Genomic DNA, 20,903 nt, shown 5'->3' on the forward strand with positions numbered 1-20,903 from the left:
AATGATTTCTGAAGGATCATGTGACTGCAGCAATGATGCTAAAAATTCAGCTTTAAAATCACAGGAATAAATTACATTTTAAAATATATTCAAATAGAAAACAGTTATTTTATATAGTAAAAATATTTCAATATTTTACTGTTTTTGCTGTACTTTGGAACAAATAAATGCAGACTTAGTGAGCAGAAAAAACATCTTTAAAAAAAACATTGAAAATCCTACCGTTCAAACTTTTGAATGGTAGTGCATAATGTGTATAATATGTAATTCTTATTATTATTTTTTTATATATATATATATAATTTCACATTATCTACTCCCACATTTCTTTAAGATTTTGGATGTTTAGAGAAAAAAAAAATTAAAACAACCAAATAATAAAAAATACATTAAAATAAGTAAATGGACAAAATAACTAATTAAAATTAAAGAGAGAAAATCCAAATAAATCTAATGCAAAATTAACAAAAAATTATAATGATACCAAACTAATACTGCATTAAAAATAACTGCAACTAATAAAAAAATTAATACATTCTATATACATTTAAAAAAACATTACTTTTAGTTTCTTATGCTCATCAAGACATTTATGCATTTATTTGATCAACAATCTAGAAAAAAAAGTAATATTGTGAAATATTATTTCAATGTAAAATAACTGTTTTCTGTGAATATATTTTAAAATTGAATTTATTTCTGTGATGCAAAGCTACATTTTCAGCATCGTTACTTTAGTCTTTACACATCGGATCTTTTCACATCCCTAGGACAAATTTATAAATACCAATTATATTTAAATGATTGAATAAGTCAACAAATATATTATATTATTATAATATGTTACATGCAGTAATGCATTATATTAACAATGGAGTAGAAAAATGTAATGATGTAACAATAGAAACTGGAAAAATAATGTAAAATAATTCATGTAAATGAAATAATATATAAAAATATATTGAAAAAGTAAATTAATAAATGTATAAAAAACAAAAAATATTAAATAAGTAACTCAAAGAAATATTATAATACTTTACATGAAATATTATTATAATAACAGTACAGTAATGAGTAGAAAAAAATAATACAATACAAGATATTTTAATACTAAGTAATATTTACACATCTAATATTATTTTTGACAGTATAAATAGTCTTTATACAAGAAACTGTTTAGATGTCTCTGAAATTTAAGGACGGGTGGCCCCCACACGATTATGATGATATTCATTAGTAACTACATATACAGTGTAATCATATTTTGTAGTAAATCATTCATGTTAATAAATGCCTGTAAATATGATTTGTGTTTATTAACAAGTATCCAATCTTACGCCTAGCTGTTCAAGCATCCCAAATACCTGTCCAGCCAGCGTGTGGCTGTCTTCCTGAACATGCATGATGAGGTTCGCACAGACGACATCCTGCAGGACATCTTCAAGAGGGGGAAAGCCTGCTTTATTCCTAGATACTTCACCAAGAGCAGTCATATGGACATGTTACGACTCAGGGACATGGAGGACGTGAAGATGCTGCCCCTCACGTCCTGGAACATCCAGCAGCCAGCAGATGACGACAACAACAGAGAGGAAGCCCTGGCTACAGGTGGGACAGACAGTAGACCGTATCCTCTGACAAAGCTTTTTTTGTTTTATAAATTTAGATTTTATTACAGGTAAAATCAATATATAAAGTACAATAAAAAATAAAAAAAAACACTTGAAATACAGCTGAATACGGCACATTTTGATAGATATTGGTGCCGTCTAATGTGAAAGTAAAAAAGAAAGAAACAAAATCGTGAAATATGGCTTATTAAATAAATAAACAGTTATAAGATGGAAAATTCAGAGTAAGGCACAGTATTGAATAAAGTTGTTGTATGTTTCTTAAATACTAGATTTTTTTACAATAGTAATATTTCTTATTTTGGCTAATTAAAAAAATATTATCATCATATTGATTTATAGTCACAACATTTTTGACCAAACTATGCAACCCAACACACAAGCTTTCAAAAATTGAAAAAAGTTAAATGCTATATTTTCCACAGTTATTACAATAGTAATATTTCTTATTTTGATTAACTACAAATATATATCATTATTATCATCATATTTATTTGTAGTCACAACATTTTTGACCAAACTATGCAGCCCAACAAACAAGCTTTTTTAAAAATGGAAAAAAAGTTGTACTGTCAAATAAAAATTGTTTCTTAAATACTATATTTTTCACAGATATTACAATAGTAATATTTCTTTAATTTGTTTAATTAAAAATATATATTATTGTTGTCATACTGATTTATAATCATAGCATTGTTGACCAAACTATGCAACCCAACAAACAAGTAAAAAAAAAAAAAAAGTTGTACTGTCAAATAAAATTGTTGTATATTTCTTAAATACTGGATTTTTCACAATTATTACAGTAGCAATATTTTTTTATTTTGTTTAATTAAAAATATATATTATTGTTGTCATACTGATTTATAATCTCAGCATTGTTGACCAAACTATGCAACCCAACAAACAAACAAAAAACAAAAAAACAAACAAAAAAACAGTTGTACTGTCAAATAAAATTGTTGTATATTTCTTAAATACTGGATTTTTCACAATTATTACAGTAGCAATATTTCTTTTGTTTAATGGAAAAAAAAATATCATTTTTTATAATCACAACATTTTTGACCAAACTATGCAGCCCAACAAACAAGCTTTTTCAAAAATGGAAAAAAAAGTTGTACTGTCAAATAAAAATTGTTTCTTAAATACTATATTTTTCACAGTTATTACAATAGTAATATTTCTTTAATTTGTTTAATTAAAAATATATATTATTGTTGTCATACTGATTTATAATCACAGCATTTTTGACCAAACTATGCAGCCCAACAAACAAGCTTTTTCAAAAATGAAAAAAAAAAGTTGTACTGTCACATAAAAAGTGTGTTTCTTAAAATCTAGATTTTTCACATTTATTACAATAGCAATATTTATTTTGTTTAATGAAAAAAAAAAATATTATCATCATCATATGTTTTATAATCACAACATTTTAGACCAAACTATGCAACCCAACAAACAAGCTTTCAAAAATTGAAAAAAGTTGTACTGTCAAATAAAAAAGTTAAATGCTATATTTTTCACAGTTATTACAATAGTAATATTTCTTATTTTGATTAACTACAAATATATATCATTATTATCATCATATTTATTTATAGTCACAACATTTTTGACCAAACTATGCAACCCAACAAACAAACTTTTTCGAAAATGGAAAAAAAAGTTGTACTGTCAAATAAAAAAGTTAAATGCTATATTTTTCACAGATATTACAATAGTAATATTTCTTTAATTTGTTTAATTAAAAATATATATTATTGTTGTCATACTGATTTATAATCTCAGCATTGTTGACCAAACTATGCAACCCAACAAACAAGTAAAAAACAGTTGTACTGTCAAATAAAATTGTTGTATATTTCTTAAATACTGGATTTTTCACAATTATTACAGTAGCAATATTTCTTTTGTTTAATGGAAAAAAAATTATCATATTTTTTATAATCACAACATTTTTGACCAAACTATGAAGCCCAACAAACAAGCTTTTTCAAAAATTGAAAAAAAAAGTTGTACTGTCAAATAAAAATTGGTTCCTAAATACTAGATTTTTCACAGTTATTACAATAGTAATATTTCTTATTTTAATTAACTACAAATACATATCATTATTATCATCATATTTATTTATAATCACAACATTTTTGACCAAACTATGCAGCCCAACAAACAAGCTTTTTCAAAAATGAAAAAAAAAGTTGTACTGTCACATAAAAAAGTGTTTCTTAAAATCTAGATTTTTCACATTTATTACAATAGCAATATTTCTTATTTTGTTTAATGAAAAAAAAAATATTATCATCATCATATGTTTTATAATCACAACATTTTTGACGAGACTATGCAACCCAACAAACAACCTTTCAAAAATTGAAAAAAGTTGTACTGTCAAATAAAAAAGTTAAATGCTATATTTTTCAGTTATTACAATAGTAATATTTCTTATGATGATAATAATGATATATATTTGTAGTTAATCAAAATATTTATTTATAATCACAGCATTGTTGACCAAACTATGCAACCCAACAAACAAGTAAAAAAAACAGTTGTACTGTCAAATAAAATTGTTGTATATTTCTTAAATACTGGATTTTTCACAATTATTACAGTAGCAATATTTCTTTTGTTTAATGGAAAAAAAATCATTATCATATTTTTTATAATCACAACATTTTTGACCAAACTATGCAGCCCAACAAACAAGCTTTTTCAAAAATTGAAAAAAAAGTTGTACTGTCAAATAAAAATTGGTTCCTAAATACTAGATTTTTCACAGTTATTACAATAGTAATATTTCTTATTTTAATTAACTACAAATATATATCATTATTATCATCATATTTATTTATAGTCACAACATTTTTGACCAAACTATGCAGCCCAACAAATAAGCTTTTTCGAAAATGGAAAAAAAAGTTGTACTGTCAAATAAAAAATGTTTCTTAAATACTATATTTTTCACAGTTATTACAATAGTAATATTTCTTTAATTTGTTTAATTAAAAATATATATTATTGTTGTCATACTGATTTATAATCACAGCATTGTTGACCAAACTATGCAACCCAACAAACAAGTAAAAAAAAAAAAAATAAATAAATAAATAATAAAAAACTGTTGTACTGTCAAATAAAATTGTTGTATATTTCTTAAATACTGGATTTTTCACAATTATTACAGTAGCAATATTTCTTTTGTTTAATGGAAAAAAAATTATCATATTTTTTATAATCACAACATTTTTGACCAAACTATGAAGCCCAACAAACAAGCTTTTTCAAAAATGGAAAAAAAAGTTGTACTGTTAAATAAAAATTGTTTCTTAAATACTATATTTTTCAGTTATTACAATAGTAATATTTCTTTAATTTGTTTAATTAAAAATATATATATTATTGTTGTCATACTGATTTATAATCACAGCATTGTTGACCAAACTATGCAATCCAACAAACAAGTAAAAAAGTAAAAAAAAAAAAAAAAAACAGTTGTACTGTCAAAGAAAATTGTTGTATATTTCTTAAATACTGGATTTTTCACAATTATTACAGTAGCAATATTTCTTTTGTTTAATGGAAAAAAAAAATATCATCATTTTTTATAATCACAACATTTGACCAAACTATGAAGCCCAACAAACAAGCTTTTTCAAAAATTAAAAAAAAAAGTTGTACTGTCAAATAAAAATTGGTTCCTAAATACTAGATTTTTCACAATTATTACAATAGTAATATTTCTTATTTTGTTTAATTTAAAATATGTATATTGATTTATAATCATATTTTTGACCAAACTGTGCTGCCTTTAAAAACAACACGAACAAACAAAAAATGCATTGCAATCACAGTTGCAATTTTTATCAGAAAAGTCACAGTTGGAGTCTTTACTTCAAATTAAACAGCCAAAGTTGAAACTATTAGCAGATTTCTAGCATTTAATTCAGCCTTAAAAAACACTCTTGTAACACTGCAGTGAGGAGAAATTATCCCATGAGACTGCATATATTTTATTTACTTGTAATAAAAATGCAAAATAAATTCTCCTGCGCATATTTCCAGAGCTTTTAGATAGTTGAATTAATAATTATATTATATAATATTTATTTTAATTGTAATGTGAGGAAAGTTATACAGGTATTAGAGGATGTGGAAAAGGAAAAATATTGTACCACTAGATGGTGCTCTCATCCCACAGTTACATTTGGCTTCATATTACCTCAAAGTACATTCAGGTATTGTTTTATATTGCTTTAAATAGCATCTAAACACTAACATTAGGATATTTTCAGCTTATTACAGTAATGATGCATTTCAAGATACCGCATTGCAGTGTTGCAGGTCTGTACATATGCTGACTAGTAGTAGTAAAACCAAACTACTGGACTCATGATTTTTTAAAGTTCCTCATTAGATTATGACTCAGAAATGGATTAAAGGTCACAGTGCTACCTAGTTTTCCTGTAATCATGAGATATTGTCTGTGAATGTGTGATTCAGAGTCATGCATCCATCATGAAATGCAGTCAGCAATGCATTGTACGTCTATAATGCATGCATTATTAACTTAATGCAGAATGTTATAAAAATTATAGTTAAAGGCAAGACAGAATTTGATATTGATTGCATGGTGAAACGTGGGTGTTAACAGAAGCAAAGTCAGAGGTTGGAGGTGGTTTAGGTGTTCCTTTGCAATAATATTATTTACCAATAAGTCATGCACACAGTACAACACGAAATGTGTATTAAGGCGAAACACTGCAGGTGAATAAAAAACTAATAATTATCACCTTAATTACTCAGTTGATTGATTAAATTGATAATTGCAAACATTTTTTGTATTACAAGTTTTCTAAAATGTTAGATTTTAATATGCAAATGCAGCATTATTTAATGAAATATGCGCTAATTTGCATACATTTCTTGTTCAAAAATCTAAACACTGGATGAAGTCAGTTTCAAAATTCTTGTTGAATTTTTTTTTACATATTAGAGTCAAATGTTTTTACAGAAGGAATTAGGGATGTTAACCGATGACCGTTTGACCGGTGGTTGACCGTATCAACGTTAACCGGTCAAAGTTGTCGGTAGTCGGTTAAAAAAAAAAAGTGCCGGTGCGTCTTTTACGCATTCTGAAGGTGCCTGTTTTATCCATTGGTTTTATCATGTTGCAGTCTATTAGGCCAGGGATTCCCAAACTTTTCATCTCACGACCCCCAAAATAACCGTGCCAGTGACTCGTGACCCCCACTATCCTCGGAAGTGTTTAAAATATACAAACTTTGCGCGCAACGGCGCACATGGGCCAATAGGCCTATCCAAACATCTGCATGTCAACACAAAAGAACACAACGGTCTAACAACTAGGGCTGGTCCGAATACCATTTTTTGAGCTTCGAAGCTTCGGTGGGAGGGGCTGAACATATTCTTCTCTCTAATAAAGGCAGGAATCTCTGTATGTCTTTCTGTTTGCATTTTTATTATGTCGAGAACAGTTCATCCAAACGATTTTTGCTGTGGACCCGAGGGAGTGCAGTGTTGCATTTTGGTGCAATATGGACACACCACACGTTCAGAATTAATAAATTGTAATAGAACATTGCTGGATGCGACGCGCCTCACGCAGGCAGAGCTTATCCGCTTCATGAACGGACACCGCGCTAGTGATACAAAACACACAGGTCTGTTAAGTGCAATACTTTTAATAAGGTAGCCTAAAAAATTTTAACAAACAAATCACTCCCAAATCAGAAATTAGCACAGTAATTACTGGCACCGTGAAGGGTAGGCTATTTAAATAAAAGTAGAACGAAAAAAATGGCGCGGTGTTTATATATAAATAAATTATTCATATCTAAATTATTTATAAATAAATAAATATATACATTATATATAACGTTTGTGTATATAAGCCTATATAAAATACACAGCCTATGTATATTATGTTGAAACCCAAAATAAATGAGGCCCAAACATTATTAACAAACGTGCGTGTTTATTTGAGCACTTCAGTCAGTGAACATATCAGCCTACAAAACGCTAAAATAAATCAAATAAATAATACATTTAAATATGAATCTAGCCTAAATAAGAATGTTAAATCGGCTATTTAAGAAACATTCGTTGCAAACATTACTAAAACCTCGCCCGGACCTTCTCCGACAGCTCATCAGATTTACTGTCTCGAGTCCGACTGGAACCGGTCTGTTTCTCTTTCTCTTCCCCACTGCACAGCTGCTGTTTTTAATAGCAAAGTGATTACATTTATTTTCGTTTATTTAGGTTATAAAGTTAATTTAGACATATATTTGGAACACTTTTTATTTGTTAAATTTAAGTTTTTGTTTTTTAAAGTAACGACCAAGTCATCACGATTTCAATTAAAACCCATAGATATAAGCACGCTTTGCAGAACATGGAAGCGCCAGCCAGCGCTATGTGAAACTTCATTTTTGCTCATAAAGGTAAGACTAATATATCATCCGAAACTGTAAAAAAATAATTTAAATAATTCAAATCGAAAACAAAACTCTTCCAATAGCTATAGGCCTAATGCATATGCATTTAGGTATTAAAGCCGCGTCAATGAGCAAATGGCATCAGGATCGTCAACTTCATCTTTGTGTCAAATACTAGTTTTTTAATAAATAATTCAAATATCTCCCTACTTTTTCCCCGACACATTCATGGTAATTATTTTTGCTGGGGCTTTGCGGTCAGCTTTAGCCTATGCGTGCATTTAAAGCAGAGCCGCAGTTGTCATTACGACAGTCACAGCCCTAGTTTTGCTTAAACCATTTAAGTGGGCCCGACTGTACTTTATAGTGTCTCTCAAATATTACTAAATTTCTCTCTCTCTCTTTTTTTTTTTTTTTTTTGTTGCTGTTTCTGTGTTAGTGGCGCAGCAGTCTGATCTTCTTCATTCATATTTAAGCGCAAATGAGAACCGTTTTGCGGGGGATGCAAGGTGTATGGGAAAAAAAAACGAATATTGAATCTCAATTTAAAATCGAATGCCAACCCACCGAACGAATATTAGTCCTACTAACAACCAATTTTTTTTAAATAGTAATTTACTCGTTTGTTTAATTTCAACAAAAATAATATCCTAGGGGATTTTTAAAAAGTGATGTGAGTGGCAGTGTGTGTGTGTGTGTGTGTGTGTGTGTGTGTGTGTGTGTGTGTGTGTGTGTGTGTGTGTGTGTGTGTGTGTGTGTGTGTGTGTGTGTGTGTGTGTGCGGGAGGCAGAGCGGCAGAGAGATGCGACAGAGTTGCGAAATTGCAGGCGCGGCTCGAAATGGCTGTTATTTCAAATAGCGTACCATATTTTAAACTAATCGGTTAACCGGTTTCAACCGGCTAATGAGGCTCGGTGGTCGGTCAAGAAATTTTTTAGTTTTCGCCATCCCTAGAAGGAATTTTGGGTCTCTCATTTTGTCACTCCATAACGCGGCAGAAAACAATAGACTTTTTAGTTTTTTGGGGAATAAAATGTTGTATAAAATCAAGCAAAACATATATGAATATGAACAAATCTCTCTGTAAAAACCTACAGGATATATACTTGAATAAAAATGTAAAGTTCAGTGTGTGTAAGTGCTACTGAAGTGCAGATTTATGGCTCAGTGTAGGAGAAAAAACTCATTTTGAGAAAACAGCCTTAAAAATATGTATTGTAATTGAAATCTATTGACACAAATAGATGAAGTGCTATAAAAGAAACACTTAACGGTGTCTTTCAGATGTTTTCTTTCCACTAGTCTGAAAAACACCAAATGAAAAACCAAAAAGCCCAAAATCTCAGACTTGACAGGTGCATGAAAAAACAGTGTTTTTGCCTACAGGTGTCTCCCCTTAAGAAAATAAATGCATTAGCAGAGGCTATTTTCTACATATAAAAAAACTAAAACTAAAAATAAATACTGTAATAATTGTATTGTTCATTGTCTGTTCATGTTAGTAAATACATTAACTAACATTAACTTATGAAACCTTATTGTAAAGTGTTGTTGTACCAATAAAAAAAAAAACATTGATAACTTGAAATAAAATAAATGTTAACTGTAAGAATATTTTATTTCTCATTTTCTACTAAAATTAATAAACACAATTAATAAATACTATATTTAAAAAAAAAATCTAATAAAAATTACAATTCACACACTATTTCTAATTTTTATTTGAGTCAAATGTTTTTACAGAGGGAATTTTGGGTCTCATTTTGTCACTCCATAACTCAAAAAATACTTTTTACAGTTTTTTTGGGGACTAAAATGTTGTATAAAATCAAGCAAATTATATATGCACAAATCCCTCTGTAAATCCTTCAGGATATAGACAGGAATAAAAATGTAAAGTTAGGTGTGTGTAAGTGCTACTGAAGTGGAGATTTATGGCTCAGTGTAGGAGAAAAAACTCATTTTGAGAAAACGGCCTTTAAAAATATGCACTGTAATTGAAATCTATTGACACAAATAGATAAAGTGCTATAAAAGAAACACTTAACGGTGTCTTTCGGATGTTTTCTTTCCACTAGTCTGAAAAACCAAAAAGCCCAAAATCTCAAACTTGACAGGTGCATGAAAAAACAGTGTCTTCCCTTAAGAAAATAAATGCATTAGCAAAGGCTTTTTTCTCGATTATTTCTACATTATTGTGTAATTTAGTAATTGACAAAGTGTTTATTGTCAAACCCATGCAGTATATTTTGTTACACCGCTTGAGTCATGAACTCACCATCATGTTTAATATATTCCCCACATTAATTTGCAGTAAGCCAATTATGACTCATAAATCATGCCTTTGCCTGCATACAGCTAGGATTTATGGCTTTTGTGTCCATGGGATGTTTATAGGCATCAAAGACGTGCCTTTCATCTAATCGTCTTAATTTACTATCTGTACAGTTTACAGTTTGGAGATAAATCTCCAACATTTATCATCAAGTAAATCTTACATTCAAGCAGAATGGCTAGTTTTCTAAAGCAAATAGTAAAGAGATCAGGCCGGTGTGGTGGAGAATATAAACTAGTCAGGTGTTACAGGACGGCAGACCAAAGCCTCTCGCCCCTGTGGAGTAAGTAATAACTCGGAGATTAAAGTCTGTGTGTTTTAGACCCACATTTGATGGGGTGTTTGTGTATATGTGCTTTAAAGAGAGAGGAGCGGATGAGATATACAGCCATTCAGGAGAAAGGGAAAGAAAAACAGAGAAATGAGGGCTGATATGTGAACCGCACACGAGGAAGGGTGTAATTGCGCTGAACTGTCCCGGTGTGAGAGAGGAAGGTGGGTGTTTTTGTGCATTTTGTTCCCGCAGAGTGAAAGCATCACCTTGAGCTCAGGACATCCTGCGGCCTTTTTCTCGCCTGTAGAGGTGTTTGCCTTTAAAGTCGACATGAAATAAAAATTGGAAAGCTTATTTGCTTTCTAAATGAGATTTCTGATCTTATTGTGGACGATTTAGTGCTTTTAGGATATAAAATGTGTATTATAAGTCTTTCATTAATATGTAATAACTTGTTTCACCTCTGAAACTTTATTGTATAGATACACTCTTAAAAATAAAGGTGCTTCACAATGCCATAGAATAACCTTTTCTGTCTAAATGGTTCCATAAAGAACATTTAACATCTTTACAAAAGGTTCTTTGTGTGAAAGAAGGTTCTTCAGATTATAAAAAGGCAAGAAAGAGATGGTTCTTTAAAGAACCTTTGACTGAATGGTTCTGTGGGGAACCAAAAATGGTTCTTCTATGGCATCGCTTGAGGAACCCTTTAAAGCACCTTTATTTTTGAGAGTGTACACTGCCATTTAAAAGTTTGGGATCAGTATTTTTATTTTTATTTTTTTAAGAATTGTCTTATGGATTGGCATCAAGGCTGCAAATTATTCATATTAATATTAGTAATGTTGTGAAATATTATTACAGTTTAAAATAACGCTTTTCTATTTTAATATATTTTAAAATATAATTTATATTCTGTGATGCAAAGCTGAATTTTCAGATTTTTTTGATAATAAATCAGCATATTAGAATGATTTCTGAAGGATCATGTGACACTGAAGACTGGAGTAATGATGCTGAAAATTCAGCTTTGCACCACAGGAATAAATTATATTTTGAAATATATTCACATAGAAAACAGTTATTTTACATTGAAATAATATTTCACAATATTACTGTTTTTTTTTCTTTCTTTTTTAAATTTCTACATAGAATTTTTATTTATTAGTTGTAGATATTTTTAATGCATATTAGTTTAGTATCAATAATTATATTATTATTTAGTTTGGATTTTAGCATTAGATTTATTAGATTAAAGTTGTAGTAATTTTGTGTTTTTGTCATTATTTTATTATTTGTTTAAATATATTTATATTATTTATAATTTTTATTAGTTTTAGTTATTTCTATATATAATACAATGTTATTTTAGTATTATTGATGTATTAGAATTTTTGATAATATTCTGAATTAGTTTTATAAATGTATATTATGTTTTATATTTTTTATATTTATATTACTAGTTTTAGAAATCGAAAGTTAGAAAGTTTATTCGATTTATTTAAATGTGTATATAGTATTTATTCATTTTAGTTTATTTTTATTTTAGTAGAAAATGGGAAGTATTGCTTTGTAATAATAATATTTAAATTCAAAGAAATAATATTCAGTTAACATTTATTTTATTTCAAGTGATCAGTGTTTTTTTATTTTAATTTGGTAACACTATACAATAAGGTTCCATTAGTTAATGTTAGTTAATGTATTTACTAACATGAACAGACAATGAACAATACAATTATTACAGTATTTATTTTCATTTTTTAGTTTTTGTTTTTTGTATATAATACAATGTTATTTTAGTATTATTGAAATACAGCTTTTGTTAATATTCTGAATAAGATTTTATCTTTTATATTATGTTTGATTTTTTTATATTTATATTATAGTTTTGGAAATTGTTTAGTAATTTTTATTATTTGTAAAATAATGAACAATACAATTATTACAGTATTTATTTTTTAGTTTTTTTGTAATGAACAATTATTACAGTATTTTTAGTTTTTAGTTTTTTGTAATGAACAATACAATTATTACAATATTTTTATTTTTTAGTTTTTTGTAATGAACAATACAATTATTACAGTATTTATTTTTAGTTTTTTGTATATAATACAATGTTATTTTAGTATTATTGAAATACAGCTTTTGTTAATATTCTTAATAAGATTTTATCTTTTATATTATGTTTGATTTTTTTCATATTTATATTATAGTTTTAGAAATTGTTTTGTCATTTTTATTATTTGTAAAATAATGAACAATACAATTATTACAGTATTTATTTTTATTTTTTAGTTTTTTGTAATGAACAATACAATTATTACAGTATTTATTTTTATTTTTTAGTTTTTTTTGTAATGAACAATACAATTATTACAGTATTTATTTTTATTTTTTAGTTTTTGTAATGAACAATACAATTATTACAGTATTTATTTTTATTTTTTAGTTTTTTTGTATATAATACAATGTTATTTTAGTATTATTGAAATACAGCTTTTGTTAATATTCTGAATAAGATTTGATCTTTTATATTATGTTTGTTTTTTTTATATTTATATTATAGTTTTAGAAATTGTTTTGTCATTTTTATTATTTGTAAAAATGTCTATACAATATTTAAAAATGTGATTTATTAATTTTATTTAAAATATTGCTTTGACAATGAACTGACAAAATATTATCACAGTTAACATTTATTAAGTTTTATTTCAACACTTTACAATGTGTTAACTTTACATTTAGTTAATGTATTAACCAACATGAACAGGCAATGAACAATACAATTATTACTGTATTTATTCATCTTTGTTAATAAAAATATAGTTATTCATTGTTAGTCCATATGCATAGAGCATTAATAACTATTGTTATCAAATTTGGATTGTAATAGTACATTAGTTGATGTTGAAACTAACAGATTAATAAATGCTGTAAAAGTAATGTTCATTCTTATTTCATGTTAACTAAAGTAGCTAACTAACGAAACCTTTTAGTTAACAATAATATTGTATGTTTTTGGTTGAAAGAAGTAAAATGGACATCAACTTTAACTGTTGCCAACAAAAAGAAATGAAAGCGAGCTGTGACTAGATGAAAATGTCAGGTGTGTGTGTTTGTGTTTGAAGGAAGGACAAGTGTTGAATGTGTGCTGGACAATCTTTGCATGCTTGTATTGGCAGTACATCACTGTGACACTAAGTGCTAACAAGACTGAATGGTTTGAATCCAGCGGAGTGAACTTCATTGCCTATCTGTTGGTGTGTCTGATTGAGGCGCTCCGATAGCATTTAATCCCGCAATAACACTCCATTCCTCACTGTCTTCCCTTAAGGTCAAACCGTGCAGATTGTAAATCAACAAGTTTTTATATGATTCCAACAAACATTCGGACTTAATGAACTGTGCCGTCTGGATGGAATGACTCTCATATTTCCGGCTGTAGTATGAAAAGCATTTCATAGACACAGCTGTTAGTAGTATGCTTAACCATACATGAAATGAGTCTCTCACAAATACAGCTGCTTTAGTGAATCTGTTTTTTCAAGTACTCTCTGATGTCTGCCAAGGCTGCATTTATTTGATGAAAATTCAGGAAAAACAGTAATATTGTGAAATATTATTGCAATTTAAAAATAGTGTTTTTCTATTTTAATATAGTTTAAAATGTAATTTATTCCTGTGATGCAAAGATGAATTTTCAGCATCATTACTGCAGTCTTTAGTGATCCTTCAGAAATCATTTTAATATGCTAAATTGCTGCTCAAAAAACATTTCTATTATTATCAATGTTGAAAACGGTTGTTGTTTTTTTGCTTAATATTTTTGTAGAGACCATGATACTTTTTTAAAATGTCTTTACTGTCCCTTTTGATCATTTTAGTGCATCCTTGCTGATTAAAAATGTTTATATGTACATTTTAAATAAAAATTACAAATATATTATTTACAAACTCCAAACAATTACAGCAGAAATATCTCAATTTGTTTCTATTTTCACATTTTTGTGGCATAATATAACTGAGGGTTTGTCATTGAAACAAAAATAATAAAAGCAATCATAAAAGTGTGCTTTTCATCTATAGTAACAAAAAATCCCCATCAGCACAATCCTGTGTTTCTTCAAATCCTTTTTACTTCACCTTTACACCAGAGGATTGTGAACTGGGATCGGCAGATAAATAGATAAAATGAAGAGATGAAGAGATTTTTTTAAAACCCTGCAAAGGACTGATGCACTTTCAGATTGAAACCTTGAGCAATTTGAGGACAAAACGATGATTTGAGATCTTGGGGGGTCCCAGATGTTGCTAAGATTCAGCCTTAAGGCCTGAGAAAGACATTCTGCAGAACTGATTAAAGTAAAAGATCTGCAAAAGCTGGTGTAGGAAGTTAAATATAGGTAGTCTTGTTTATATTGGAGATGGTCTGATTGGTTCAGATCCATTAAAGGAGACCTATTATGCCATTTATATCATTTTGAAAAACGAAGTACACGCACAGAATCCAGCTGTCACACGGCGTGTGAGTACTAACCTAATGTCTCATTTCATGTCTTATTGCGCTTAAAGGGGTCATATGATGCGGTTTCTTGTTTTCCTTTGTCTTAGGGGTGTTACAAGCTGTTTGTGCACAGATAAGATCTGTAAAGTTGCAAAGCTTCAAGTCTCAAAACCAAAGAAATATTCATTATAGAAGTGAATTATTGCGAAAGTGAAAGTACATTGTTTGACGTTCAAAATGGGGACACAACTAAAATCAGTGGTTAAGTTATATTTACAACACTGTTCCGGAACAATACAACACAAATATTCGAGTGGGTGATTTCACGGAGGACTGTTTCTTGAACCTGGGAGAGCAGCTTACAATACCAGCTGTACACAAAGGGTTAAGGCTATAAAGTGGGGCAATTCCAATGTTGCAAGGACAGTCTGCATTTCTGACTGACGGCCTGTAAGTACGTTTATATATCTAAATAATGTAGTACTGACTATTTAAACGCTAGATTTGAGCAGTGTGGAGCAGTGCTTGTTGTTTTTCATTCGATCGCAAATGCAGACATGGTGTTATGTTTATGCGGAGCGACGCAACACAATGCGTAAGAAGTCTGTATTAGTCATTATAATCAATAGTTATGTCCCCACTGGATGCAACAAATGCCTTGTTTATAATGGGTTTTATTATTTCTGTCTCGTCGTGCTGAGAAACGGCATCACAACGTGGTAAGGGGCGTAACATTTCCGTCACACGCTTGAGGTATTCGGCCAATCATAATGCACCGGGTAGCCGATCAGAGAACATCTCAGTTTCCATTAACGATGAGTTTTGTAAAAATCGAAGCGTTTCAGAAAGCATAGAGGAGTAACAATAATGTACAGTATGTGGAAAATAATGTTTTTTGAACCTCAAACTGCACAAACACATTGCATTATAACAAACACAAAATAATGCTCTTTTTAGCAACATCTTATGACCCCTTTAAACTGTCAAATACACACAAGTTACAAAAAAAGTCGGTTATATCTGTGAAGGTAAACACCTGGGAAAGAAATCACTTATTTATATTAGATCTGTCTAGCAGCAGCGCAATATACAGTAAATAAATCAATAAATCCACTGCTGCCTCGTTTCCTCTTGAGGCTGGGACTCTATATAGTGTTCTTTGCTCATCTGTGCAGCCAACGACAGAAGAGTAAGCATGCTTTGCTTGAACTTTTGCCATGGTGTTAGAACTGGTTTGTCTTTTTTCACATTTTCTGGGTTGGTAGATGCACTGGGGACTTGATTATAGCACTTAAACATAAAAAAGGTCAGATTTTCATGGTGTTTTTCATGACATGTCACCTTGTAATAACAAAACATTTTGAAGTATACCGCACAGTAGAAGCTCTCCTGGACTGTGCTATCGTCTTACTGTCTTGTTTTATATTTAAAGCGACTCCTTATGATTTCCCAACACAGTTATGTCATGTTGAAAAATGTGTATGTAATACTCCTGTACTGCGTAGATGCATTATTAATGAATGTTGAAGACAGGCTTATTAGAACAGAGCCGACAGTGAAATATTGAACAAGCCATGCAAGAACAGGCTGTGATTTTGAGATGTTCGCACCACTGATATCAATATTTAATGGTTTTGCTTGTGTTTAAAATTCAGACTCATAAGACAGATTCACGTGAACCAATAAATCAGACTGTCTTGGCCACTGTCATTTATAGTTTGTCTTCAAAATTGGCAAATTGTAAGGCCTTTATATGCAATGGGCCTCATTCGTGAATGTAAACGGTGTTAATCCATTTGAAATACTATTTATGTACAAATGCATTTACAGAAATGCAGAAAATCATTATTTTGTCATGAACGAGTGTTGACTACAACAGCAGAATGTAAATCTGTTTGTTTTCAATTGATGTACACATGAACGGTTAATGCAAAAATTAGTTTTACAAGTAGTTTACGAGGGTCATTGTGTAAATTCAATGTTGAGTTTATCTCTTGACAAGAAAGTAAATCCATTTTTATATACTCCAATAATCTTTATTTACAACTTTGAAAAATCATTTTTTTTACTGTTTGAGTTTGAAAGGTATTTGTTTATGCATGGGCAGCTCCTCTAGGAAATCAAGAGTTTAGAATAATGATTTGTTCAGAATTTAAATCTAAATTAGTTTTGACATGCAGTGTATTTATTGCCACATTCATCAGCTAACCTTCAAACCATTTTATGTAAAATATATAATTAGCCACTAATTAGTTAGTTGTGATTGCCTTACATGTCTGCAACTGTCAGTTGAAAGTACTGTAATTCTAAAATAGACATGCATTGATTATTATATCTGTCAATTAAGCAGCATGCATGCTGCATTTTCCCCATTATAAATAGTTAGAATATACAGTCACAAAAGTGAGTACAACTCCCACACTTTTCAGCAACCATTAGTATATCTTTTCAAGGGACAATACTCTAGAAATTAAACTTGGATATATTTTAGAGTAGTCAATGTGCAGCTTGTATAGAAAAATACATTTATTTTTCCCTTGAAAATTACTCAACATAAAGCCATTATTGGCAAAATAGCTGGCAACAAAAGTGAGTGGACCCTAAAGCCGAGTTCAGACTGCACGATTTTCAAAGCAATCGCGTCACAGATGTTTTCACACTGCATGATTATCTGGGGTAGCATTCTGTCGCTGCTGTGTTCACACTGCACGATGGATCGGCGACAGGGGGTTTCACACTGCATGACTTTACAATAGGAAGAATCGCCGACAACTTAACACACGCGAGAAGTGACATGGAAACAACGCGAGGTCAGGCGTGCAAGTTCTCACATGAGACCGCAAGAAGCTTGTCATACAAATAGCATGTGCACTCATTTGCAGCGAAAAGAAAAGAAGCCGAAGCTATTCTTGTTGATACTGTGGTCTATACCTTCGTAACTCCTCCCCCAACTTCCCGCTGGCCTGGATGTTGCTGTCTCATTGGCTGTAGGTAATCGCCGATGTCATTTTCAGTCAGATCACCTTTCACACGGCATGATTTTGAATCGCCGACAGGTCCAGATATTTAGCATGCCAAATATCTCACGGGTGTCGGCGACACGTCGGCGATTCTCTCAGATGGCGTCTTTGATAGTTCACACTGTGTGATTGTCACTCACGTGAACGAGCACCGATTTGCCTGTGATTTCGGGCATTTGTCGGCGATTTCTCAAAACCTGTCGGCGAGTCAAAATCGGGGCTAAAATCATGCAGTCTGAACTCGGCATAAGTGAACTTGTCCAAAGTGTCAATATATTGTTTTAGCACCATTGTTATCTGGCACTGCCTTAATCATCCTGGGCATGGAATTGACCAGATCTGCACAGCTTGTTGCTGGGATCCTCTTTCACTCCTCACAGAGCTGCTGGACGTTAGACACATGGTGCTTCTCCACCTTATGCTTCCCTTAATGAACTGCAGCTCCTCAGTACCAACAGCACTCATGCATCCCCAGACCATGATGCTACCACTACCATGCTTGACTGTACGCAGGACACAGTTTTCTTGGTACTCCTCACCAGGGCATCGCCACACGTGCTGGACACCATCTGAGCCAAACAAGTTTATCTTATAGTCTCATCAGACCACAGGACATGGTTCCAGTAATTCATGCTCTTAGACAGGTTGTCTTCAGCAAACTGTTTGCGGGCTTTCTTGTGAGCCAGCTTCAGATTAGGGTTCCTTCTGGGATGAGGCTCAGGCAAACCGGCTTGTTGCAGTGTGCGGTGTATGGTCTGAGCACTGAAAAGCTGACCTTCTACTTCTGCAACCTTGAAAGCAATACTGGCGGCACTCATGCATCTGTTTGTGAAGCCAGGTTCTGCACCTGACACACAGAACGAGTGATCAACTTCATTGATCGACCCTTGCAAGGCCTGTTTTGAATGGAACCCATCTTGGAAAATCTCTGTATGACCCTGACCACTGTAGTGTAACTCGGTTTCAGGGTGTTACTGAACCTCTAATAGCCTTGGCCATCTTTGTGGAGAGCAACGATTCTAATTCTTAAATCCTCAGAGAGCTCTTTGCCATGAGATGCCATGTTGAACATCCAGTGGTCAGTACTTGAATTGTACTTAAAGCATCTAATTTTAACTGCTCTAATACAAGATACACAACTTTGTATGGTCCTGCCAAGCAGACAAAAACAAACATGATGAATGGGACATGTGGCTTTGCATGGTTAAACAACATACTGTTGTTATCACTCAGGGTGTACTCACTTTTGTTGCCAGCTATTTTGACAATAATGGCTGTATGTTGAGTTATTTTCAGAGGACAGTAAATCTATACTGCTATACAAGCTGCACATTGACTACTCTAAAATATATCCAAGTTTCATTTCTATAGTATTGTACCTTGAGAAGGTATACTAAAATGGTTGCTGAAATGTGAGATACTGTATATGCAAGTGAACAGAAAATCTTCAAAAATTATGCAATGAAGTATGTTCTTCTATAAAACACACATGCTTTGTGTTTATAGCTCTTAAATGGCAGTCTGGATTGCCTGCAATCCACTCAGTGGTTTCATTTTGAGGCTTGTTTGGCTTCCCTGCACGTTTTTTGGTCCTTGAGATCTTAAAATTCACTGTATTGTGGTGTAATGGTGTAATTTGAGCTCCAAAAGCAAATCTGCATAATCCACATAATCTTATTTAATTACTGTCTTTCCTGTCTAATTTTGTTACAGGAGGACTAGATCTTATCCTCATGCCTGGTTTGGGATTTGATAAGAAGGGGAATCGACTTGGCAGAGGAAAGGGTTTCTACGACACGTATCTGGAACGCTGCAGGACGCACCCGAAGGGAAAGCCGTACACCATCGCCTTGGCTTTCAAAGAGCAGCTGTGCGCTGAAGTCCCAGTGGGTGAACATGATATTCTTATTGATGAAGTCCTCTATGAAGACGAGGAATGAACTAAAGCAGTCAGACCTTAATTTCAGCACTGCTGAAAGTCATTTGAATTCAAATGATTCCTGCAACATTGATCCCAGTTCTGAAGGAAATGCATTAAATCTCTTTGGACGCAAATCCATATTGTCAAATAAAATAATGTCGGGAGACTCCTTTCTGAGAAGAGTTTCTGTATCAGCATAAGAATTACCAAATGCTCACTACCAAAAGGCAAAAAATGCAATCTGTCCTGACATCAAAAGAACAGTTCACTTAGAAATTCAAATTTGGTCTTTATTTAGTCACGCATATTGTTTTAAATCTGTGTGCCCTTATTATTTCTGTGAAACACAAGGGGATTTTTTCTTTGAGGAGTTTATATACGGTTCACTTCCACAGAGGAACAATTCATTGTGACTATGTCTGTCATCATTAAAGGGCTCTATATTACTTGTGCACTAAATTCCGAGTCTTCTGATAGGTCTGTGTGCAGAACAGACTGAAATTGAAGTCATTATACACTGAAAAATCTTCCACTGCAGCTCAGAAATTATTCTCCATTCCACATTTGTGACCCTGGACCAAGTAGCACTGGTAGATCATGTTAGATCATTTTGTAAATTTCCTACCGCAAATATATAAAAACTTAAATTTTGATTAGTAATACGCATTGCTAAGAACTTCATTTGGGCAACTCTAAAGGCGGTTTTCTCAATATTTAGATTTTTTTGCACCATCAGATTGTTAAGTAGTTG

General features: G+C 31.2%; 1 protein-coding gene across 1 annotated transcript; it reads left to right on the forward strand.

Annotated features, from left to right (window-relative positions):
• Positions 1-1,347: 1,347 nt before the first annotated feature.
• On the forward strand, positions 1,348-20,689 carry mthfs (5,10-methenyltetrahydrofolate synthetase (5-formyltetrahydrofolate cyclo-ligase)). The gene is made up of 2 exons (XM_073837402.1): positions 1,348-1,608; positions 19,945-20,689. Exons 1-2 carry the CDS (start codon positions 1,398-1,400, stop codon positions 20,169-20,171), a joined length of 438 nt encoding a protein of 145 aa, XP_073693503.1. The 5' UTR covers positions 1,348-1,397; the 3' UTR covers positions 20,172-20,689.
• The last annotated feature ends 214 nt before the right edge of the window (positions 20,690-20,903 follow it).

Source organism: Garra rufa, chromosome 3 (genome assembly GCF_049309525.1).
Source record: "Garra rufa chromosome 3, GarRuf1.0, whole genome shotgun sequence".
NCBI lineage: Eukaryota > Metazoa > Chordata > Actinopteri > Cypriniformes > Cyprinidae > Garra > Garra rufa.

What these genes read in the sequence shown, in the direction of transcription:
- mthfs (XM_073837402.1), top strand. Translation starts at nt 1,398, where the DNA reads ATGCATGATGAGGTTCGCACAGACGACATCCTGCAGGACATCTTCAAG. An exon ending in AGAGGAAGCCCTGGCTACAG is followed by an intron (nt 1,609 to 19,944) that starts GTGGGACAGACA and finishes ATTTTGTTACAG; the next exon opens with GAGGACTAGATCTTATCCTC.